Below are 25,859 nucleotides of genomic sequence, written 5' to 3' on the forward strand. Positions count from 1 at the left end.
TCTCAGATATTATCTATCAGATTTCTTTGTGACATTAGGAAAAAATACTACTTGTATTGTTAAAAAGCTGTTGTTTGTTTGTTTTAAACATGCTGCAGGACATTGAAGACAAGGTAAGTAGTGAAGCAATGACCTATAAATGTGCAAAATGGGTACATTGAATTTAAGCCTCTAGGGGAAGTCACCCTTACCCAGGCTGAGCTAGGGGACACTTGATCGCCCTGCAAAATAATGTGCTGCACGGCACAAGGATGGGTGTGCCAGGATACATACTTGCTTAATATCTTAAAATTCCTAGTCAAGTGTGTTTTCAGCATTTTACTGAACAAAAGTATTAAAAACTTTTATCATTTGGGGTGATTTAGGGAGGTCTGTTATCAGAGATAAAGATCACTTAAAACGTAATGATCAAGATACAAACAACAGTTGAAAAATACATTTCTTAACCTTGAAAAACATCCACAAGTAACTATCTTTATTTTTTCAAGTATCAAAAAATATTTTATTACATTTTTTTAATTTTGAAAAAAAATCTTGTAAATTAGAAATGGGACGACCAAGTTTTAAAATTACCTTCACTATTTTTATTTATTACTTTTAATTTTCAGTTATTCAGATAAACATTTACAGTAGTTTTTGCCCCTCCCTCCAAAGACAGTTGCTTCATAAGAAAGAAGATAGACCAATACATGTATTTATGTGCAGGTTTCAGTGTGTAATTTAAGCGTTCTCAAACATAAGATTTATGTAGAAAATGTCATACAGGCATTTTTGTTGTTCAGAAAAAAAAAAAAGAAAAAAGGTTAATAACCATGTAGCTTATGATCGGAATAAAATCTAAGTTTTATTGTAGAAAATATTTAAGAAAAATTTATTTTGAAATTACTCTTAGAAGTTAAATAAAACTGTCTGCTGTATTCTGATACTTTTGGACAAAGTAGGACACAGCTGTCACAGTAAAAAAAAAAATACAATGTAGACTCCTTTACATTTAAATACAGCAATCATCATCTTATTAATATTGTTCTGTGGCAGAGACCTAATAGATTGCAAAAATCTTCAGCTTTGTGTACTTATTTCTAATGTAATTTATACTTGACTTTTGCTTTGCTGTTGCTGCTTTTTCTCGATATAGTATATTCTTCATTTCTTTTTTTAGGCTAAGCAGCTGGAAGAGAAAGATCGAGTGATAAAGAAGCAGGATGCATTCTACAAAGAGCAGCTGGCTAGACTGGAGGAGAGGGTATGACTATTTCTTGTCGTTGATTCTCTTCTTGTACCACATCTGCAGCTTTCCCATATGATTTATTTAAACATCAATAATTACAAATATAACTGTTTTCCTAGTTAACAAGTGGCCAGGAAGTGAAGACGCCAAGCAGGTAGATCATTCTCACAGGAAATATCATTTCTTCTTTGGTTGCCTTGGGTGTGGCCATGTTATTGGCTCAATGAGGCATTTAGCACTCTGCAAACGCCCTCATCTTTTTTCCTTAAATGTTTAAAAAAAATTTTTTTTAACATTTATTTATTTTTGAGACAGAGAGAGACAGATCATGAATGGGGGAGGGTCAGAGAGAGGGTGACACAGAATCTGAAACAGGCTCCAGGCTCCGAGCTGTCAGCACAGAGCCCGACGCGGGGCTTGAACTCACGGACTGTGAGATCATGACCTGAGCTGAAGCCGGCTGCTTAACCGACTGAGCCACCCAGGCGCCCCTTTCCTTAAATGTATAGAAACTGCACTGCCTCCAGGTCAGATAGTAGAGTGCTACTCTTGTCTTTCTCAAACATTGTGCAAAGTTGAGTAGGTTCTCAGAAATGGTAGTGTTTTAAGGGGATATTATTGTCTTTATGAAATCTCAGTTTCCCTGCATTTGTGGCTAAGAAATGAATATCTCTTTTCAGAGTGGTGGCCAGGATGGGGCGCCTGGGTGGCTCAGTCAGTTGGGTGTTCCACTTCGTCTTGGGTCATGGTCTCACGGTTCATGGGTTTGGGCCCCACATCGGGCTGTATGCTGACAGCTCAAAGCCTGGAGCCTGCTTCGGATTCTGTGTCTCCCTGTCTGCCCATTCCCCGCTCACACTCTATCTCTGGCTCTTTCTCAAAAATAGGTAAACATTTAGAGGAAAAAAAAAAAAAAAGTGGCGGGCAGGAGTTGAATAGTAGGACTTGGGGAGAAGAGTTAAGTGGAGTAGCTGAGGCAGTACCTGTAGTCAACATGGCCCCAGAGTTTGACAGAGATGTAGAGGAGGGAATTAAGGCTAAAACAGAATGAGACCGTGGGTTTAAGAATGGGAGTTTGAGTACCTCATTGGTGCCCTTGTTCAGGAAAGTAGATTTATCTAGAATAATTTCATACATAGGTCATACAAAGCTAGCTTTCTCTTCCCTTTGATTGAGACTTCTAAAATTTGATTTGTTTAGAAAGGTGTTTAATAAGAAAGTAGATAAAATAAGAAATCTACTATTAAGCCCCATTCAGTACAATTATTTACATGTTAAGTATGTTCACCCATCTCTGTGTGTCACTAATCTGAGTGCTTCTTGCACACAGGGTTCATTTCCTCATTCATTGAGCAGCTATCTTCTTAAGCACCTAATAAATGTCAGGCCCTGGTCCAGTGCCAGAGATACACTAGTAAAAAAAAAATGAACTAAACTTCTGCCTCAGGGAGCTTAAATTCAATTAGAATCCAATATATCTGTTGAATGGCAGGTTGCAATAATATGGATGAGCAATAAAGCAGAGAAAAAAGGAGTCCCAGGGGCTAGGAGTGTTGGTGGGGATCTCGTGGAGAGGGAGGGCCTGTCTCATAGGTGGGTCTGCAGTAATGGGGAGCAAACCAGCACCAAGTAGGGGTATGCATGGCATGTTTGAAAAGCTAGAGGGTTTGTGAGTATGGGAGACTTCTGGCTGCTGTCTTGGGCAAGAACTGATACAAGAGACACCTAGTAAGATGTAATGGCAATAATTCAGAAAAGGGATAGTGATGGCTTGGGCCAGGCCACTAGCAGTAGAAGGAATGAAATAGGGTTGGATATTTCACAGGCAAAGCTGGTCACGTTTGCTGATGGTTTTGAACATGAGTGAAAGAACTCAAGGATACTCTAGATCTATGGCTTTTATACCTAGAGGGATGGATTTTCCATAGGGGAAGACTAACCAAATATGGGCCTGCATGTAGATGGTGGAGAAAATCAGGACTTTGATTTTAAATACTTAAAGTTTGGGGTATTTGTTAAGACACCCAAGTAGAGATGTGAAATAAGCATAGAGTGGAATGGCTTACAGAAGGAGGCAGCGGATTTTTCTCAGAAGGGCCAGGTAGGAAATATTTTAGGCTTTGCTGGCCATGTAATGGTTTCTGTCACGACTACCCCACTCTCGGTTCATTGCAGCGTGACAGCAGCCATAGCCAGTATGTCGCTGAACAAGTGTGATTGTATTCCACTTTATGGACACTGAAGTTTGAATTTCATGTAACTTTTGTATGTCATGAAATACTCTTTTTTTGATTGCGCCCACCCCCAATCATTTAAAAACCTAAAACCACTCCTAGGGCTATATAAAACAGATAGCAGGCTGGATTTGACCCATCAGTTATAGTCTACGGAACCCTGGTTCAGAGCACAGCCTGTGATGTCAGATGGCTTGGGTTGAATTCACTGAGCGGACATTTACCTGCTGAGTTTTTGGGGGCATGCTACTTAGAATTTCAGTTTCTTTAGCAGTAAAATGAGGATATAACAGTACTTATCTCACTGATTTGTTAGGTGAGCTAATTCTCATAAAGCACCTATTGTAGTATCCAGCATAGAATACCTACTCAGCCAGTGGTAGTTCTTATTTTACTTCCATATTTCCAGAGCACCATACTTGATAGTCGATGTTATTAGCAGGGTAAAATGCACCAGTGGTAGTTTTTGAGGTGATTTATCTAGCATCTCCTTTTTCCCCACCCTGTGACGGTTGTCTTTACCTTCAGGTTTTACTATGCTAGGTACCTTTTGAATTTGTCATTGATCACTGTTGGGTACAAGAAAAGTCACTGAAAAATATTCACCCATTTCTCATAAGTCCACCAATTTGCTGGAGATAATTCAGTGATTAGTGTGAAGTACCAAGAGGATTTGTTCTTCGTGCGTGAAACTGATCTGCTTAGCATGTAACTTGTTTTTGGCCTCAGGTTAGAACAAGCAGTGGTACATCAGATGGATATGGTACGGTGGGGTCAAATCATTGCGATCAGCATCTTCTTATATAGGAAAAAAATATGTATGTTTTCTTTTTGAAGATAAGGCTGGAAAGTAGTTATTTAGGAATTTTACCTGAAAACTGGGAAGTATTGGTGAGCTTAGAAAAATCCTGGGGTGGAATAATCACATTACTATTAGTTAATACCTAATAACTCCAGACTAGACCAGGAGCCAGAAGGCACGGTGCTGTCATCTTGTTATTTGGCAAGTCACCTAATTCTTCGGGTCTCTGGTTCTTCATCGATGAAGTGGGGATAATACTCCGTTACTTGCTCACGTTTGTGAGTTATTGAGGGAACCAGATAAGATGATGTATATAAAAGCTCTTTGAAAACTGGAAAATGATTAGCAAAAGCTGTTGCCATTAAAGAAAGCTACTTACTTTCCGTTGTGTACAAAATACTAAAAATCATGAAATTACTTTAGTATTATTCAACTTTCTGCTGTCTTCTCCCATCTCTGTAAAATCCTGTTTACTATTGCCATTCCTCAAGTACCTACATTAATTTCATTCAACTAGATTTCTTCCAGGAATATTTGAGAGACATTTAGGTCTCCAATGATGAAGCATTTTCTAGGTTTAGTGCAGAAGACTGTAAAAAGAGTTCCCCTTGTATTGGGATGACAGTGAAAAGTGCAATGTCTAACCATTTCTATTAGAAGGTCTACATACACTTCGGGTTAGAAGATATAAAAGTGCTGAATTCAATAATGCATAATGTCAGAAAAATGATTATGATATTATGATCACTTGCAGAATCATCTAACTTACTGTATGAAATCCAGACTGCCTGTGGTTTAAAAGTGGTTTAAGCACATGTCTTTATTCTAACCAAATGAGATGATGAAACCATAGACTAGATACTAGGTGGTGTATCATTACTGAAGAGGGAACATTGACCAGTCTTTCATAAAATCATTCCAAAAATGATCCCCTAACATCACTTTACCACCTACCCGTCAACTAGGTGAACACCATAACTGTCTACATTATCACTTTTTGATGACTCAGCATCTTTTTACTTGAACTGTTCATTTTCATGGACTTGATACAAATTTCTTTTGAGAATATGAACCCAAGCCCCCTGAGCATGTGGAGCACATTTACTTCTATAATACAGCTTGCCTCTTTGATCTATTTCAATAAATTCTGTCAATTAGATAATTCCCAGGTGTGAATGGAGCTTTTTCCTCGCGCATGTCCATAGTGGTTAGTTCACTAGGCGTCTGAGATAACTTTCTCCTACCACTAACTCATGGGGAGGAATAAGTAAAAAAATAAAATAAGAATTTTTAAAAAATGTTTACTTTTTGAGCAGGGGGCAGAGAGAGAGAGGGAGAGAGACAGGGAGAGAGAGAGAGAATCTCAAGCAGGCCCTGCACTGTCAGTGTAGAGTCAGATGCCAGGCTCAATCCCAGGAACTGTGAGATCATGACCTGAGCTGCAATCAAGTCAGACGCTTAACCATCTGAGCCACCCAGGAGCCTCAGAATAAATATAATTTAACTGGACACCAGTTCACCCTTCTTAGAACCAGGATTCCAAAACCAGCAACTCTTTATTGAGAAAGAAAGTCAAAGCCTCTTGAAAAATCTTTCAAGTCCTTATTTCTTTGGAAAGTTTGCTGGCTTTGTCAGACAACATTGAACATAGTTGTGAATTGAACTTCTATGTGTAAAGAACATGAAAGGGGTCACATTTAGGTATGTCACGTCATTGAAAGAGACTTGAACACTAACTCTGATTGTTGATGCCAGAGACTTGGAGAATATTGATTCCTGATTGGTGATTTGATGAGAGGAAACCTAGGGCAGCTTTCAAAGCAAAGGTTCTTAAGTGTTTTTAGGAAGCTTTCAACAAATTGGTAAGGGAATTCTCCATAGTGTTTTATATACCTCTCTTCAAGGTGCCATATTCATGATAACTGTGGTAAGTTATCTGTTTTTATCTTGTAAATTCCTTCAGAGCAGAGGTAATTTTCTTGTCCCTGTGTGTTCCACAACTCACGTACGAGTTGAGTGAATGAATCCTAGATTTACTAAGCTTATACCATAAAATTATGTCTAAGCAATTAATGTATACTTTTTAACTATCCACCAAGTAAGTGGTAATCTTCTTCATTAGTCATTTAAATTAATAGTATATATCTGTCCTCTGAGAATCATATTTAAGTTTGACTACCTTAATACTATTTGTAGCATCATCATCATTGTAGTAACTCAGAATAATGTTTTTCGAGTATTTACGTGTGCCAGACCCATTGCATGGACTATGTCATTTTATTCACACACACAGCACTATGAGGCTATCAATCCTGTTGTTTAGATGAAGGCCCTAAGGCTTCAAGTAATTTGCTGAAGAACATACAGCCAAAGCTTCTCAATCTGGGGCAGGTCCAGCACCTTACCTTTTAGCTATTAGCCAGTATTAGCTTTAATATTTGTTAGTTCTATACTCATGAGTTAAATCCTGCTGGTTGGTTGTTCTTGGGGTGGTAAATTCATTCTTTTTGGCTTCTAATACAGTGCTTTTTGGTCCTGATGTTAAAATGTGACTAATGCTGCCTTATGCCACTGCAAAGGTGTTACGCATTCAAAATGCAGAATCTTCCCCCCAGGATTTGGTACTTCCCGGGGACATTTGGCCAAAAGGAAATACATAAAGTCAGTACTATCACCTACCAATTACAGCGTGATACCTCTAAGAGTTATTTTAATATCTAGTTGTGCTCCTTCTACTTCAAAGTAAGGAGTTCATAGTTATTCAAACAGTTTAAAAATGTTTTCGAACCATTCATCTGTATGTTCGTTGTGTTGCTATAGGAGAGTCATCTCATTCCATCTCTAGAAAGAAAACAGACTCTGTTACTGTTGATAAGCCGCTTTGATGGCCATTTCATTAGAATCTGGATCGCTTGTCTTCATGTTCTTCAGGGAAATGTGTATTTTCCAGTAGTCTGTTACCCCTATGTGGGGAGGGAAGTGAGAAGCAAGGCCAGGCCATAGTATGAGAGGGCAGAGTCCAGATTCCCCCAGAGATCTTCCAGCATGAAGGACCCCCTTCTGCCCAGGACATCTTGGAGATGTGAGTTCTTTGATGATTAGTGTGTCTTGCGTGTCTAACTTCTCAATTATGAACTTGAATTGATTTGCTCTACTGAATCCACTTTGCTCCTGGCACTCGTAAGAATGGCAGGGTTTGGCACAGTGTGAAGAGAGCTATAAAAGCCCTGGTGAGCTGAGGAGCTGAGGGAGATCAGAGGGCTTAGTTAGCTACAGTTATAATGTTCAGAGCAACAGGGTAGGGGGATCTGTATTGCTCTCAGTTTATAGGCTCCTCCGGATTTCAGCAGCTATTTGCATACACACTGCAGTCAATCCCATACAATTAAGGAGAGGGAATTGTACAAGCTGGGCAAAAGAGAGCAATGCAAAGAGAATGGTAAAAAATAAATTGTCATTAAGAAGAAAAGTACTTCGCTAGTTTGTCACCTGTGGAGAGAGTTACTAATTAAATTCTAAGGTCGTGCTTACTTACATCAAATGAGCAATTTTTAAAAGCCTTTTACTTATAGTGGGTGGCATATCTTCCATTGCATCATAAAGAGTTGGGCTCATCTGTATGATTAATTGGATTTTTTGATTGCTTGACTTCTTTGTCAATTAGTACCTCGGTTTCTCTTTTCCTTTGTGCAAAGCTTGGGGGAGAATAATGCCAACAATGACATTAAAGAGAAACGACAACAGAGCGGATTATTGTCAGCCCAGTGTGCTCCTTATGGGAAGAAATTATTATGTATTTTTATTACCAGATGAAGTCTGTCATTATAAAAATACTTCATTGAGTGAAACTTGGTCAGCCTTTTGAAGGGATTAATATAGGATAGAATCACAGATCAGCGCCATCTGAAATACTAAAACATAAACATGCTTTTTGGGTAGAAAGATAATTTAATAAAGTCAATTTATGGGATAAAAAAATTCTTTGGTAGTTTCACCCTCAAATGCTCTCTAAACAGTCATCATTACCCATTCTAGGTCACATGGGTAGCTCATTCACATATACTAAATTTTATTGTGTGGGCTGCTTTGGCCATACGGTGTGACATAGCAAATTTAACACAATAGTTAAAAGCAAGTACAACTTTGTGGTACATAACTAACTAGTTTGCGTTTGTCAACCTAGAGATCTATTATTCCCTTGGCACCCTGAATTGTTGTACTGCCTTCCTCATTCATCTTGAAATCAGGACAGATTCCCTGTCATCTGAAGTTACCCAGCGTTGCAGAAACAGAGTTCTCTGGTCCACGAGTTGGACACTGAAGGCAGTGGAAGCCAGTGAGTGACTCTTTTAATTGTAATGCCATCACACACGACAGAGGTTTTAGTAGTGGTTTACCTTGAGTTCCTCTTTTTTTTTCTCATTAGCAAGTAATGATAGTTCAACTAAATATACTTAGGTTTTAATTATTAGGTAGAGAAATTAATAAGGGTCAGTATCATTACAACTTTTGCTAATATAATTGACATAGTTCTTTATAACGTGGGTTCAAAGACCAAACCCTTTTATACTCTAAACTACCTCCCTAAAGGAAGCTTGTTGTTGCAAATACTCCAAAAGCAGCAAGCAGGAATGGAGGTTTTTGTTTTTGTTTTTTTTTCCTTCTGTTTTGTTCTCCTTGGGGGGAAGGGAGTGATCCACGCAAGATAGTGGGTATGGGGGTCTTATCCTTAATTCATTATTCAACAAGTCCTTCAAACACTTTGGCTTTTCTGTTAACCTCTCTGAATTTCCTAATGGGAAATGTGATTTGGATAACCTTGAAATGCTTTTTAAATCTGGCTTTACGGTTATGCGACTTACATTCTTTTCTGGGGTGAGCCTGTTAAAAGTGCATCCCGTGAATATTATCCTTTTAACTGGAGCCAGTTTTTCTGTGCCTAACTTTAGAGGAAAGATTTGCAAATCACAGGATCAGCACTTAATTTGGGGCTCTATTTACCATGTAGGCTGTCAAGAAGTATTAACCTGAAGGTAAGATGAGAGCATGGAGTACAAAGCTATGAGCTGATGGCACACAGTACACCAGGTATTAAATAGCATTATCCATCCTGCTTGCTACAGTAAATAGGATTTCACCATTATGATGTGTCAGGGCTTTCAGTGAAATCAAATTTACAAGACACTAAACTGCCATCCTCTCTGCTGAGCAGCTTTATTCTGGGATCTTGCTTTCATATTAATCCTGTTGGTAGGAAATACTTGTACCAATTGTGCATGGAAATTATAATTTAATGATCTCTTCCTTTTCTCTATTCAGGGCTTAGAATGGACCACTGTGCTTTGCAGGGATAGCCCCAGGGCTCTGAGAAGGAGATAATACAGAGTTCAGCTTTAAAGCCCAGTATTGCCTTTTTGTGAGTGCTTGTAATGATCATAAGTGCTACGACGCCAACCATATGGGATGCATACTTTCTCAACTCCTCACATTTCCTTTACCTTGTAAAAGACCATACCGTAAAATAATTAAATTCTGTTTACCATAACAGTTTTTTTAAAACGATATGCCACTTGAACGTGTAAAGACAAGGTAAGAAGTAAAGTGTTAGGAAATCCAGGGAAAATTAATTTCACTTTTAAAGATTTCTGTTTTGTGTGAGGAGGCTCAGCCAGGCTGTTTTATTTGTCAAACAATGAATACCACTTTTCCTTTCTTTGGGATCTTTTCTTGCTATTGGTGAGAACCCTGCAGCCAGGAAGTCATCTTGTGTTTCCGGTGTATGTGATTGAAAATGGGCTGGACCTCTGAATCTTCTTTGCATCCAATTTCATAATTAGTGATTGTTTTGTTCCTTGGTATCTTGTTTATTTATAAATTTCAAACATACTCCATTTAGTTATACATAGTTATACCAGCCAATGTTTATTTTCCTGTTTCACTGACTGAGGAATTGAAATACACGAACGTTAATTTTTTTTTAAAAGAAAATTGCAGGGCTGGTCTTCGAAAATGCTCTTGAATCCCAGTTTTATGTTCAGACCATGAGACAGCTGTGCCTCTATGAGGGATTACATTTCAACACATTAGCTCCAGTTAGAAAGATCTATTTGGTCATTAAAACATTTGCAAATAATATTAGCTCATAACATCATCAATAAAGAAGTGCCCACATCTGAACTTGGCATATAAAGCAGGTTGGCACAGTAAGGGCAGCATTCAATAAAGGGAACCTAAATCCAATTTGGCCACAGAGACTAAGATAGGATTTTGATCTGGGTCATTCTTAGTCTGAATTTTCAGGGGCTAGAAGGAGTCCTTGTCATTTACCGTTGATTCAAAAACACCTTTGTTAAACCCCGCCGGTGAGCCAGGCAGTGTATGTAGGTATAGTGACAAATACAAATGGCACAAACACCCTTTGGCATCTGGTACAGAGCTTTTAATTGCCACAGCGGATCCAGGGAGACTATGCCAGACTATTATTTTCCAGAGCAGAGATGTTTTGTGAGGAGTAGCTACCACTTTTGTCTCAGAGAGCTAAAGATCATGGGATTTAGAGGGGAATTTAGTGAGTTGGAGTGATCTATCAGGTTAAAGGCTCAGATAAAGACCCAGTGAACTGGTTACCTTCAATAGCTGTCTTTGAAAATAAATATTAAATATGTAAGTTACCTGAAGACCAGAAATATTTCCCCTTTGATCACCATGGCACATAGTAGGCACTAGCGAACTCTTAAAAATTAATGTGTTTGTCAAGAAGTGGGCTGGGTTTCACGGCCAAATAATTTTGAAGGATGTTAAGTTTAACTAGCTGAACAGATTTCTTTACTGTAGGCCTTGTCAGAGTTTATATACATCCAGAGCTTCCAAGATGAGGATGCTGCATGCCATGTTTCAGCATTACACTCAAGCCAGGGAATCTTTTTTTCAGGAAACACTAGCTTATCCCAGCACACCATCTGAGATCTGCTGTGGCCTGCACAGTGCCGTTTCCTACAGTTTTGAGTCCTTCCTGATTTCCATCGTAGGACCCCAAAGTCAAGAGCCATAGTTTCATTAGTAGAGTTTCTAATTTGAAGACTTCTGAGGGCCTGCAGTCATCCTAGAATGGTCTGCCATTGCACTGTTGCAAAAGAGGAGACAGACGAGAAAGAGGCTGGAGGATTCTTAAGGTCCTAGGAGTTGTTCACACTTTTAGTTCTCTTTATAATCATTAGTCTTTCTAAGAATCTTTAGCAAACTGTGCCTATAATTCTCAGTGTTGTGTTTATGTTCACTTTCTTTATTCAGGCTTGCGTTATTCCAGTTCTGCAGACTTGGGAGTGAGGGGTAGTAGGGTTTCACTAGAGCGCTTCCATCTCTGGACCCAGAATTATGCCTATTAACCCAGGACTTGTATGTACATCCTTGAGTGACGAATCAGGCAGGGGGTGCTGATGCCACCAAGAATCAAGGTCCAAATAGGAATTTTCTTCTCTTTCATAAAATGAAGTAGGATGGTAATCAAATTAGATAAATATTTAATTACCATTGCAGGCCTTTAAAAATCTTCCCAAAAGTGTTTACACAGTTCTAGAGCTAGAAGACTAAGGACAAGATGTATTAACACCTTCCTTTCCTTCAGAGCCTTGAGTTTTCTGTGACCCTTCAGGAAGAGTTTATAGGACTGGCTAGTATTAGATGAAGAAGCTCTAGGTTTTGCTTGCCTAGGTCGGAAAATGTGGTCTTTGTATCCAGTGAGCTAAGCGGAATAAAGGTCAGTAGTCATGTGCTCTTAATTTCAGTTGCCTTCAGAGACAGTTGAAAACACGAGGTCTGGGGAGAATAATGTGGCCACGGTACTGTGCCCTTGTTATTTGTAAGTCTCACTTAAGATGTATAAGAGCAGGAACCTTGTCTGTTCACTGTTGTATCCCCAGTCCCTGGAACAGTGCCTAACACATAGTAGGTGCTTTGTAAATCTTTGTTGAATAAATGAATGAATGAGTTTTCAGGAGGTAAAAGTCTTTAATATAAAAAACGATCATGTAGTTAAGATATTCATCTTCCAACTTACTTAGTGTCCACCTTACCTCAGGTTACACCTTATCCTGCATGTTTTCTTAGAGATTTGGGTGAGGGTCCTTCTGGTCCAGTCACACTACTTACTGATATTAATACAACTGCACATCTTATTTATATAAAATTAAACATTGGTGTAGATACTACTTTTTGAGCAAAGTTTTGAAGTAAATCATATTGCCTAAACAGTGTTCTTAGCCATTACTTTTTACATAGTTTTGAAGAGGAGGTAAACAATTTTATCTACAAGCCCTGTCTTAAATAGAATGCCCAGCTTCATGTATTATCCCCAGACTTGGCTTTGGGTGAAAATACTCTTTGGCCTATTGCACTGTGGACAGTGTTGGCCAAGAAATACGGTATCCATGTTGGTATCATCAGCAGCGTCATTGAAACAGCTGCCATCTACTGAGGAGTTATTATTAGCCAGTCGGTGTATGAAAGGACTTAACACCATCCTTTTAATGCCAGCACAGACCCTTCGGGGAAGGTATTTTCTGTCTTTACCACCCGGTCTGTTGTTGATTTTGTTGTTGAGGCTCAGAAACCTCAAGTAACTTGCCTTCAGTTTCCCAGCTGTTGTAGCCAGGCCCTTCTCTTATCCTCGTTAATAGTCTTTTCTCTTGTGTGACCTGTGCTTTCTGGCCTTATATTCGTTATGCAGTTCCAGTGCCCTGCCCCTTGTTCTGAGAAGATTTTTGGTGGAAGTGGGCATGACACTTTTAGAGCCATTAGAGTTAAGGAGCAGGTTCTCAGCTGAGTCTCCCCTAGCATCTTTTGTTCTTGGCTTCTTTTATAAACTCTGCACCAGTAGGCTTACTTAATAGCGGATCATGTTCCACAGTAAAGACAGATTGCGCCAGTTTCTTTTGTAGGGCCTGATCAGATGCTGGATACAATTCATCTGACGAAGTACACAGACTAAATTGATAGGAGAGATGGCAAAAGGTCTGCAGATTGGGCCTTATTCCTTGGAGGATGGAGAGAAAGAAGGTGGTCTGAGAAATACTATCGGGAGAAGCATCCAGAAATCAAAGTTACACGCCAAGCTAGATCAGCCATGTAATGGCAAGTCTTAGTGTGCTGGCAGCAAGGAGAGAACGGGATGTGGTGTCCCCTTCCAGCTCGCACTGCTACTTGGACACGTTTTCCCCCGCCGTCTTCCTTTGCCGCAGCTCATTTTGCAGAATCATTTCTTTCTAGTACATCTCTGGTGAAGTAGCCCTTGAACCCTGTCTCCACAACAGCCCGGCTTTGTTATTTGCCCGCTGGTTAGATTGTATACATGTAGGATCCTGGGGCATAAATTTCCTGTAGATTTGGATCATGGTCACACAAATAGAAGTTTACTATCAATTTCCTTTCTCTAATTTAAGGCCAGAAATAGTCCTCCTCTCGTAGAGCTATTTGAACTTCCAACTCAGTGGCTTCCTGAGACTCTTCTTCAGAATTGACCCGAGTAATTTCAATATTATAAATCTCAGAAATACACCATTCAGTCAACTACCCAGAAGCCATTTCTCTATTTCATCTCTCGTGATGGTCTCCATCTGCCGCTTCAGCGTTGCTCACTAGAAAATCTCCAAGCTTGCTGTCTCTCTGTACATTCTTCTACCCTGTGTTAGACATCCCCCTTTTAGGGGATGTCGAGTACCTACTATGTGTCCAGGGGCCATGCATTGTAGGCACCTGAGATACACAAGAGTGGCTGAATCCGACACAGTTCATCTCTTGTCTTTCCTCCTTGCCTGTTACCTCTTGTTAATATCAGTGTTTCTAGAGCTTAATCCCAGTGTGCTTCTGCCTTGCCCAGATGGACAGTATGTGATGTGGCACAGAGAGTGCAGACACAGGCAGGAGAAGGGTAGTTTAAGGTGGAGAATTGAGATCCTCAGGTTATCTCCTCCGGTAGGTAATCTGCGTGTTGAGATCTGTTTTTCCGCTTATCTCAGTGTCATTCACATGAAAATGTAACTAGAACTACAGTGAGTGTTTCTGTAGTTCAAAAAAAATAATACATAATAAATTGTGAATGGTCTATTCTTTCATGATATATTTGCTGTAAATTGTAGAAGTTTGGCAGACATTCCTAGAACTGTTTGTCAAAATTAAATAGCATGCATTTAAAGACAGAGATTGGCATTTCTCTTTTGGGTACATTAAAAAATTATGTATCATTTGGATGTGACCCTGAACTCGGTGCCCAAAAGAATAGTGCCAGAAAGACAAAAGAGTGTTTTAGTCTAAATAAAGGCACCAGTTATATCGAGTAACTACATTTACAGAAATATCAGTTATACTCTAGCTATTTAAGAGTAATTACACAAAAGATAGTTTTTGAATGAATATTACTTTAGGAGTAGCCAAATGGAAACAGTGATTACGATGGAATCCTGGATTTCAAGCCTTGCCAGGCAACAAAACAAGATTGCCTGTATTTGAAGCCTATGCTCACTGACAGTTAAAACCATTATTGATACAGCAACCTGGATTCTGAATGAATGAAATGGAGTATTTTATAGACATGAAAGTTTACTGCTCCCTGGAACTTTAGCATTTGTCTAGTATGGAAGTATACTTTTTCAGACAAAGAAGCAGAAGCCTGGAGGTTTAAAAATTGGTTTTATATAGTTGGCAGAGTGCTGGCAGTATTTAGTCCTTATTATTATCTTTTCAAATAGGTTCTGAGTAAGTAAATGAATATTTATTTTGGCCCTTGGAACTGATTGGTGTTAGGGTGGTCATCCCAAGTACTGCAAAGGTGACTGAAATATATTGGATACTTGGATACCATTCCTTATGTTTTATGAAACTCAAACAAAACTTCACTGGGTTTATTGATACCATGGCACAAAGCAGGCACGCGGTAGTTTTTTTAATTAATTGCTGTACTGAATGAAAGAAAGTTCCAGTAGAACTTGCCTGATCTGTTCTAACAGAGGAAAGGACAGCTAACTTGCCGATTTGTTCCATTTGTTAATTTTCACATACTCACTGTGTTGTAAAGCAGTAATTTCCAAATGCTTGTCTCTCAGTTATTTCATAATTACTTGAGATGTTTAATAACCCCAGGCCTCAGCAAGTTAGGGAGATGGGCTTAGATGATTCTAGTATTCCTCAAAGGCTTGAGACTTCTCCCTCATAGGACCACAAAGTAAACATAATGACATCAAAGATCAGTCATGTCAGACCTACTTTTTGACTCTTCGTCCTTAGAAACACCATGCAACCTGTTTCACCCCAAGAGCCTCATCAGTAAAGTGGTTTTCATAACGTCTTGAGGGTGTAGAGATGAAACCAAATCTTTTATGTGAATTTATATGGATATTAAATTCGGATAGCAGCTATTGCCAAGCCTCAGTCTCCAGCATCTAGGAGGATGATAATTACGCACAATTTGAGGTAACTTGTTGGGGACAAAAACTCTAGGAAAAAAATATCCATTATTTCGTTATGTTGAAATGTTATATTGAATTTTGCTAGAAACAGCGATTAGCTCAATTGTATAACCATTTTGTAATGCAGGAAAAAAGAAGAAAACTGCAATTAGGTGTGCCTAATCTTTTAGGTTTTCAGAGCTCTGTAAATACCTTTTTCTTTGATAAAATGAGATGTCTCTTTGTTTTTATTAAAAAAAAACTTTTTTTAATGTTTGTTTATTTTTGAGAGAGAGAGAGCGTGAGCAGGGGAGGAGCAGAGCAAGAGGGAGACACAATCCAAAGCAGGGTCCAGGCTCCGAGCTGTCAGCACAGAGCCCAACACAGGGCTCGAACCCACGAACTGCGAGTTCATGACCTGAGCCGAAGTCGGACACTTAACCGACTGAGCCACCCAGGCGCCCCAAATAAGATTTCTCTTGTATGTATATCCCTTCAAATTTGAATGACTCTCTGTGTGTGTGTGTGTGTGTGTGTGTGTGTGTGTGTGTGTGTGTGTGTGTTTGTATATTAGAGAGAGGGAGAGAGATCAAATCTGGACACTTCAGTGTATTTAAGCTGAGGTCTTTCCTTTCATTCTCCATTTTTTGAGGAGAGGCTGGTTAGAATCTTTGTTCATTTATGACTATAAGGCCAGCCAGTAGGTGGGAGATTAAAAAGAACAACAACAAAATGGAGCTGGTTGAACTCACTTCTCCAGGTTAGGAATGGTTTGTTTATGAAACATTGAGGTATTGTGATTCTGGAGGGTGGCTCCCCAAGCCCAGGGACGGACACATAAGGAGACTGGGTTCTAGAGACTTGTGGTTGTAAAGTTCAGGGGAAGCAGCTTTAAGGAAGTAGCTGGGGTGTGAGGAGCACAGGGATGGAGGAGACTGAAGAATCTGTAGAATTATTAAATGTGCTATGATTACATGTCTTTTACTTGAATATTTTTTATTTTAATCTTCCATCGGAAGTCTCTGATCTGGGATATCAGTGCAGAATAAGGATTGACTTTTCTTTGTGATTTTTTGGGTCAGTCTTGCAGAGTTTTTATTTAACAAGTAGTACAGAATGAGTTATGTTTTCATCTTCTGTATTATCCATTAAAGAAGGAGAAAGCATGAAAGCCTGGGTGAAAACAGGTCATAGGGTTGTGTTGGGGCAAGAGCAAGGAGATACGTGGTAAAACAAAACCCAAAAACAAAAGCACAGTAGGGTGATTCCTTGACACAGACTGTGCTTTAATGATGGATTTCATGGATCAGAATATTATTCCTGGTTACAAGGGTCTTTTTTTTTTTTTCTTTTAAATGAGGCTTTTATTTTGGATTGTATTCCTGAGAGGCAGAAAACATTTCTGGTGTGGTCATGACTTCGGGGAAATAACAGTGGGATGTTGATATCAAATAGTAAATTTCATTTCTATAGAAAAGTGTATTAGGTCAGACTTAATTCTGGCATGTCTCATCATTTTGTGCGGTTTATGCAAGAGTCTGTTAAAAGTGCCACCAAAGAGCAAAATCACTGAAGTCCTTTTAATTATAAAACTAACACCTCAGCATATTGCTGGCCTGCTCAGGAAAAAAAAAAAATCACAGTAAGTTGTGTTAACTTTCTTAAGAAAATACCTTTTCTTAAAAAAAAATTTATTTATTTTTGAGAGAGAGAAAGACAGAATGCAAGCGGGGGAGGCACAAAGAGAGAGGGAGACACACAATCCAAAGCAGCCTCCAGGCTCTTAGCTGTCAGCACAGAGCCCGACATGGGGCTCAAACTTAGGAACTGCGAGATCATGACCTGAGCTGAAGTCTTAACCGACAGAGCCACCCAGGCGCCCCAAGAATATACCTCTTTTGACTAGATTTCTCCAGAGGCATTCTGAGATTAGAGAATTTGCATAGAAATAAATGACTAAATACTACATCTAAAAAACAAAATCAGCAAACAGTAATATTTTCAAAAGATCTCTGTGAACCTCTGTGTTGCTCTCCTGTAATTTAAATTCATTTTTATGTCTCTCCCACAGCTTCCTGTTGTCTTTATTGCTTGGGCCTCAAAAAAACCAAATACAACGAATATTGGTTGGGCCCCTTAAATTATCTTTTATATATGCAGATCTTGTATTTTCAGTCCCTGGAAACCAAGTATATTTTAATGACTGAAGTATACAGTTATTGTAGTATAAATTATGGGCATTATAAGGATTAAACCTAGTTTCTCAATCGTGGGTGAATGTCTTTTTTTATTTGAATATGCTATAATTTAAAGATAAAAGCATAAGTAACTGTGATAAATTGTATTTTTCTTTCCCATTTTCTCTGTGGTACAAAATACGGCAACTTGCCACCTTGCACACCCACACTGCAGTTTAAAAAATTTCCCAATTTCCCAGAGCTTATTTTATATAATGTACTTTCTGGATCTTCCCATTATCTGAAGAAAATCATTTTTCTTTTGAGAAAATTACTGCTCTTAAAGTTTATCCACATAGAAAAATGGGTATAGGTAGGTTCTCTCTTTGCTTTGTAGTTTTCATTATTCATTTATCCAAAAATCAGTAATGGCAATAAAATACTGTATGTTCTTGGTAAGTATTTTAAGGAACAGAAATATTGACTTTTACTTAACATACATCTAGTCACTTTCTTTATCTGTGGACATTTTATGGGAGAAAGGAATGTGTGCTGATTTTAGTTAACAAGTGAAATAAACTTTCTAAACTATACATTCTCATAAACCTACCTTGTGTGTTCCTCATTCATTTTTGTTGGTTTCAAGAATGACTGTCCTCCAATTTCTTGGTCCCATCTGTGATTTAGAATGCTTTTTAGATAGTTTGCTGGGTTTGCATGAACATGAAAAGTCATTATTGCTTTAACTGGCAATATTAATATTTTTTAAACAAGCAGTTTAGTACCCCATTACAGTTTAGAAATTTTTATTTTCAGTGTCTTTTTCTTTTCTTTGTCACCGTGAGCTCTTCACCAGGCTGGATCATTCATTTGATATTTATTTAGCTCAAACTATATGGCGGACTCCGTTTTAGGCTCCGGGAATATACCAGAGAGCAAAATTGACAAAAATTCCTGGTTTTGTAGAGTTAACACTCTGTTGATATTGACAGTATATAACAAATATATTTTATGTCAAGCAGTAATGAGTCCTGTGAAGAGAAATAACTCATAATAAGGGAAGAGAAAATGACAAGCTTGTGTGTGTTGGGGTGAGAATAGATAGGTGCAGATGTTGTTTTATACTGACAGGCCTCTGATTAGGTGCCACTTGAGCAGGGACCTGAGCGCCAGGCGTGAACCACGCATATGGGGGAAGAGCCTTCTGGCAGGCCCCGTTGCACACCAGTTGCCCACGTCTCTTGCCTTGATTCCATGCCATTTATTGCTCTAGCGCATTCTTCACTATCTTTTCAGCAAGTGCCAGGTTTGCTTTTCAAGTACAGTATCTGTCTTGCCAAGCCTGGCAGACGTTGCTTATTTCGGTCTGTACTTTGTTAGCAGATCAGTTCTCTTGAGTTCAAATGGCATTCCAGTTTCAAGGGTGATTCTAATCCTCATTCTCCTAGAGGAATAGAAAATAGGTACTCGGGATCTGGTAAGTGAATACTCCAGTATTTAAAAGAAAATTCCTTATCAATGGAAATGTGCCCACAGGTCTCCCTGTGACCTCACATTCCTTTCCTCAGGCCCCCATCACCCTCCCCCACATCCAAGTCAGCAGGAATAATCCTGCCTAGCTATTTGAAAGGAAGAACCACAGCATTTATTGTGAGCTTACCATTTGCCAGCACTGTGCTGCGTACGTCATATACATTCATGTGCAGGCCTGTATCCTCCTTTTACCTTGGAGCAGAGAGTGGCAGAGTAACAATGTTCTCAATTCTCAATGTCCACATTCTCAATCTCTGTGCTGCATAGACTCTTGGGAGGCCAGAGTTGGGATGGGATTGGGTTAGACACAAAGAATCACGCAGGCCTCTTTTCACTCGGTGTCCCTAACCAAAGCTGAACACTATGTGGATTACCCACATACGTTGTAATATTAGTCGCACAAAGATTTCTCCTCTAATCATGTCCACAGATTGGACATGGTTAACCTGTTTTCGTGATCCCTCTCTTCCCTTTCTGGCTTTCATTGATCCTATCAGAACAGAAAAGGCTTGGTAGCTACTCTTTGCACCTCCATTTTGTGCCCCCTTTTTGAGGGAATTCCCTTCCCTACTTTCAGGCTTATAATGCCCCTCCTGCCCTCTACCTCTTTTCCATCCTTAAAACAAACAAACACAAAGAGATTAGACCCCCTGCTGGTTTCTGTACTGTGGACGGTAAATGTTAGAGTGGCCGTGCTGGAGCTTGGGGACACGTATTTGTGCATGATCCTTACCCCCCTCCCATTAATTTTTTTTCAAGGCACTCAGTTACAGGATATTGCTTTACAATTTACATTTGGCATAATTTTATTAGATATTTAAATACCATACCATACCTTTTTTATCTGATAAATTAAAATTCATTTTAATGGTCTGTCTTACCATTTTTAACTATAGAAAATGCAGTTTTAATGACAGAGGTATATGGTTGGAGGTCAGTTTTGTATTTAATAGAGATATTGCTGACCTTGTCTTTGAAAATAGTGTTTGTTCTGAACAGGTTGACCTACAGGATAATAGGAGAGTTCTTAGAATTTTTTACATTTTTTTAAGGGTCTTTCAATTAAAGTCATTATTGTAGTTTGAAATTGAGGTTTATTGTATGGCCACTCATCTTTTGAAATTGCTGTATTTCTCATCATGGCCAGATAGTACCAGAATCAAGAGAAAATAAGCGTTGTCTTTGTTTCAGAGTTGGGATACATTTCTGCAATTCTCTTCCTCCTTTCTTTCTTGCCTCTCTTGTGATAAAAAAAAAAACCAAAAAACATTAAGTATTTGGTGAGAAGATTCATAGACCTGGTTTCCTTTTCTTAAGGAACCAGTAGGCTAGTGGAAGGGTAACAGGTATGTGAATACAAGGATTATTTTACAGTGTAAATTCTTCAGTGGAAGTTAACACTGATCACCTAGACTACCATTTCCTCATTCTCCTTTCCTTGACACTAGATGTGTGAATTTTGGATAGACCAGGGGTCAGCAAACTGCGGCCCACAGGCTAAGAATGCTTATTACATTTTTAAATGGTTGAAAAGAAATCAAAAGAATAATTTCATGGCACACGAAAATTGTATGAAATTCAAATTTCAGCCTCTATAAATACAGTTTTAGTGGAACACAGCCACACTCATTTGTTTGCATATTCTCTGTGGCTACTTTAATGCTCCAGCTGAGTTGAGTAGCTGCAAGAGACTGTGTAGCTCTCGAAACTTAAAAATATTTACTATCTGGCCCTTTTTGGAAACAGTTTGCTAAGCTGTCTTTTAGGCATGTTTTTTTCCCCTCTCCCTAGAAATTCCTGAGGATAATTGATTGAGCAAATGTTTATCCAGTAGCAGTTATGGGCCGGGACCTGTGCTTGGCACCCAGGAGTTAGGAATAGATGTGAAGGACATACGTGCCCTAAAGGAGCTCATAATCTAGTGAGTGTGTGACCATTAAGAAGGCAAGAAAGCCAGAAAATCAGATGATGAATAAAGTGTGATTAAGGACACATGGATATTGTGAGGGAAAATAGATTGGAGAGGTGCTGTTTCAGATGTTGTGGTCTGACAATGAAGCAGTTAAGAGGAAGGGCACAACAGTCTGTAGAGAAGGTTGAGCATGGGGCCACGTAGAATCTCACGTGTGCGCACACATATGCACACCCTCCCTCACTCAGAACAGCAGACATAGAGGTTATGAGGTGTTCTGGACACCAGACTTCCTCCAGCTTTCTTCCTTCCTCAGGAAGTGGTACCGTTATCTATTCAAGGGTTGAAGCTAAAAAACTCACGACACAGTATTGATTCTTCTTTTTCCTCACATGCCCTCTTTTTTCCTTTTGAATATGAGAAAGTTCTTTTGAGACTTGTTCCAAAACACAGCTCAATTTTGTCTGCTTTCTAATTCTATTACCAACAAAGACCAAGCAAGCCTCCATCATTTCTCACCTAAATTCTTGCAATCACTTGTCACCTTAACTCTGTTATCTGCCCCACCCACCACCAGCCTATTCCCCAACTAAGAGCTACAGTGATCTTTTAAGAGCTTGAGTTATATTACATCATTCTTTGCTTACAAAATTGTTCCTGCTTCCCCACTGCTCTTAAAATAAAACCCAAGCCCGTTATCTGCCTGTTAAAGAAGAAGAAACAAGGCAGTCTGGCCTGAAAGTAGGGAGTGAGAACACATGATGTGGTGCACTGAATATAATATGAGGAAGGAGAAAAGAAAGAAGGGGGGGATTCCTGTGTTGGAGTGTCATCATCTGGGTGAAAGGAAGAACCGTTTATTGAGACTGGGAAGACCAGGACGATGAGTTGGCTCTTTGAAACAAGAAAATGTCTGTGGGGCACAAATCAGCAATTGTGTTTTTATCCATTTAATTTTGAGGTGTCTCGGTGATAGCCAGTTGAGATGTCAGCAAAATATTTGGACCGATGAGCATGTCGTCAGAGGCAAGATACGAGCTGGATATATAAATTTGTCAACTGAACTGGGGAAAATTTTAGAGCCACTAGACAGGAGGAGCTCCCTTAGAGACCCAGAAGGAGGGAGGACCATGAACCAAGCCTTGAGGCCTGAATTGGTGGTTAACTCTTTGGAGAGGACAAAGTCTGGCAGAGGGAGTCTTCCACTGGGACTTGTTGGTGCAGGCCTATTTTGGATGGTGTGGGATAGTGTAAGACTTGTGCTGATTTGTACAGGGAAGTGGTTCTCTATCATCATGGAGGGAATGCGAATTTGGACTAGAAAAAAGCAAAAGATTTTAAGAGCATTTTCTATTAGAAAAGTCTGACTAGTCAAAATTTAATTCAAGGCCTTGTAATATACAGTTTAGCAGTTCATTTTAGTTTAATTTGTATAGAGTGAAAATAAGTTTTGACCTTTATAATTGCTATGTCAGAGAAAGCGCATGTTCATTGACTTGTTAACCAGTTTCCTTCTGATTATTTGTGTGTGTGTGTGTGTTTTGTTTTGTTTTGTTTTGTTTTTTGGCTTCAGTTTGTGGTGTAGAGATTTAAAAACAAGTGTTTGGATATCCATAAAATCATCACAGCCTCTTAGCACCTGTATCTGCTTTTGTTTGTAATTACAATTGATTTATCACCCTTCCTCCCTTTTTAAAGCTAAGTGAAATACATAATTTTTTAATATAATAAATTAAATATCTACTAATAGATTGAGGCAAGGAATAGGATTTAATTAGAGGCTACCTGCTACCTTCTACGTGAAGCCTCCTGATCCTTCTGTACAGATGTGATTTCTTTACATAAGGCATTTAACTTTTTATACGGCTATTTAGAAATCACTATGGCAGAGCTGTTAAGAATAGCATCTCTGGAGCCAGCGGGCTTGGATTCTTTTCTGGTAGTGCCACTGACAAGCTCAATCAATCTGTTAACTATTCAACTTCTTTGGGCCTCAATTTCCACCTCTGGAAAACAGAAATAATAATACCAACCTGATGGTAGTGTTGTATGGTTTAAATCAGATAACCATGTAAAGCACACTATAGTGCCTGGCACATAGGATTTTATCAGTGAATATTAAATATTAACATATATAAACTCTCTGGCAGATTGGTTAGTTGAGGACAGAGATGGTGTGGTGTTGATTTTTGTGTTCCTCCTATAGTTCCTTACATATAGTGAAGCATTTGGAAGAATTTAGTTTTATTTGATTTTGTTTTCATTCCAGTGTAGTTAACATAGTGTTGTATTAGTTTCAGGTCTACAGTAGAGTGAATCAACAGTTCCATACATTACTCAGTGCTCATCAGGCTAAGTGTACTCTTTAATCCTATCCCCTGTTTCACCCATACCCCATCCACCTCCCCTCTGGTAACCATCAATTTGTTCTCTATAGTTAAGAGTCTGTTTTTTTGGTTTGTCCTTTTTTTTGGTCCTTTGTTCGTTTGTTTCTTAAATTCCACATATGGGTGAAATCATACGGTATTTGTCTTTCTCTGACTGACTTATTTCAGTTAGCATAATACTCTCTAGTTCCATCCACGTCGTGGCAAATGGCAAGATTTCTTTCTTTTTTTGGCTTAGTAATATTCCACTGTGTATATATAGCACATCTTCTTTATCTATTCATCAGTCGACGGACACTTGGCTTACTTTCATATCTTGACTATTGTAAATAATAATGTAGGAAACATAGGAGTGCATGTATCCCTTTGAATTAGTGTTTTTGTAAGGAATTTAGGAGTTAAGGACTTCTTCAGGAATACTCTTACTTGGATAAAATAAATGCTGAAACTAAATTGAAAAATCTTAATCATCCTGTCACGTAATGGCATATGGATGTCTCGTTAAACTGTGAACCCCCCCTAAAGAACCTCTGTTGCTTTTTTTATCCAAGCTGATCAAATGAAAGATACCACAAGTGGGGGAGACTCTAGAAGCTAGGTCATTATCGCGCAGGTGTAATTTTGTAATTTTAATGAAGTATCCTCTAGCTTTATGTTGACGTTAACTCTTTTGGGAGGAAGGGCACGAATCTTTGCAGCGTTATGTACTGCCGTGTTCCACAGGCTTCTAAGCCATGGTTGAACATGTAAGGGGGCTTTTAATGAAGTTATCATCAAGTACATGCTGCATCACTTCCTTCCAGGGAGTTCACGGACTGTAGCTAAGGCTTTCATAGTCATGAGTGGGAATCTCTTCCAGCCGGTAAACTGAGGCTGTGCGGCACGAGTGGAGCTGCTCATCAGTGCTGCAGTAGCACGCAGAGCAGTGTAGTTACCCAGGCTGCTCTTCTCATTGGATTTAAGAGCCGTGTAGGAAAAATGGCTATATGAACACCTGGCTAAAAGATGTTACTGATTTATGAAGTTAATATTCTTACTAGCATTTCTACTCTTTCTTATCCCCAAAATGATTTGGTGGGACTTGAGCAATATTTTGAGCTATATTGTGTAAGAAAGGTTGGTATTCTCTAATATGCAAACCCTTAACTGGGAAAAACCCTAAAAATCAATTTTTTGTGTATAATCAGTGCTGGCACAATACTAGGCCATTCATGCTTTGTTCAGTGGAGAGCTAAACCCCAGAAAGTTGTTACCAGAGAAGCAGGAAGATCAGGGCACGGTTGGCATAGACCGGCTCCTTGCGGGGTTGTGTTAGTGATCGCCGGCCTCAACAGAACTTTCCATTGTGTTGTGGTTTCTGCTTTTTGTCAAGAACGAAAGGTGTATAACCAAGTTGGTTCAGGGGAAGTGAAGCCAAAAAGGAAGGAGGCAACAAGAATTGAAGAAGGAATTGACAAAGAGTTGAAGACAGCTGTACCCTAAATGAGCTCCCATGTCCTGGTTGAAATGGCCAGGATTCAGCACAGTTAGACACCAGCCTGGTGGCTCTGCTTATGCTGGGACACTGTCTCCCAGGACAGCGTGGTATCCCACGACCTGCTGAATTCAGTAGTCTTCTGGCTGGGATGCAGCAGTTGCGTCTCTAAATGACTTCCCCTCCTCACCTCTGGTTCTTTCAACGTAAGGGTAACCTAATTTTTGAAGCAAGGACCCCAAGGCCAGGAGAGGTCAAATGACTTGCCCAAGGTCACACGCATTCATTCAGGCCACCTTTAGGAGGTGGCCTCCTGTCAACCAGAGGTCTTCAGCTCTAACATAAGCTGCCTTGTGGGGTATGACAGTCTCCCTCACACCACCAGTGTGTCAGGCAGAATGAGAACGATCACTTGTCAGGGATGCCGTAAAGAAGATTCTTGGGATAGGATTCCATACCTTGAAAGGTCCCTTACAGCTTTAAGTCCTGTGATTTTTGCTCTAGTTTCATTGGTTTGAGAAGTGCTCGTTCCCTAGCTCCTTATGGGAATGGATCTTTGAAAGCATTTTGTACATTTTCTGTTTAAAATACCAATTAGCTTTGCATCTCAGATACTTTACTGGGTACCATATGTATCATTCATTCAGAGTATTAGTTTGCTAGCCAGTGGCCCA

The 25,859-nt window shown here is 39.2% G+C and overlaps 1 protein-coding gene across 3 annotated transcripts in view; it reads left to right on the forward strand.

The window, feature by feature from the left end:
- CHCHD3 (coiled-coil-helix-coiled-coil-helix domain containing 3) overlaps positions 1-25,859 on the forward strand; it is a 278,785-nt gene that overhangs the window by 179,764 nt on the left and 73,162 nt on the right. For all 3 annotated transcript variants that reach the window (XM_053218065.1, XM_015073046.3, XM_053218066.1), the window contains exon 5: positions 1,160-1,243. In XM_053218065.1, coding sequence (XP_053074040.1) covers positions 1,160-1,243 — 84 coding nt within the window. The remainder of the gene's footprint in view (positions 1-1,159; positions 1,244-25,859) is intronic.

This window comes from Acinonyx jubatus, chromosome A2 (assembly GCF_027475565.1).
Source record: "Acinonyx jubatus isolate Ajub_Pintada_27869175 chromosome A2, VMU_Ajub_asm_v1.0, whole genome shotgun sequence".
Taxonomy (NCBI): Eukaryota; Metazoa; Chordata; class Mammalia; order Carnivora; family Felidae; genus Acinonyx; species Acinonyx jubatus.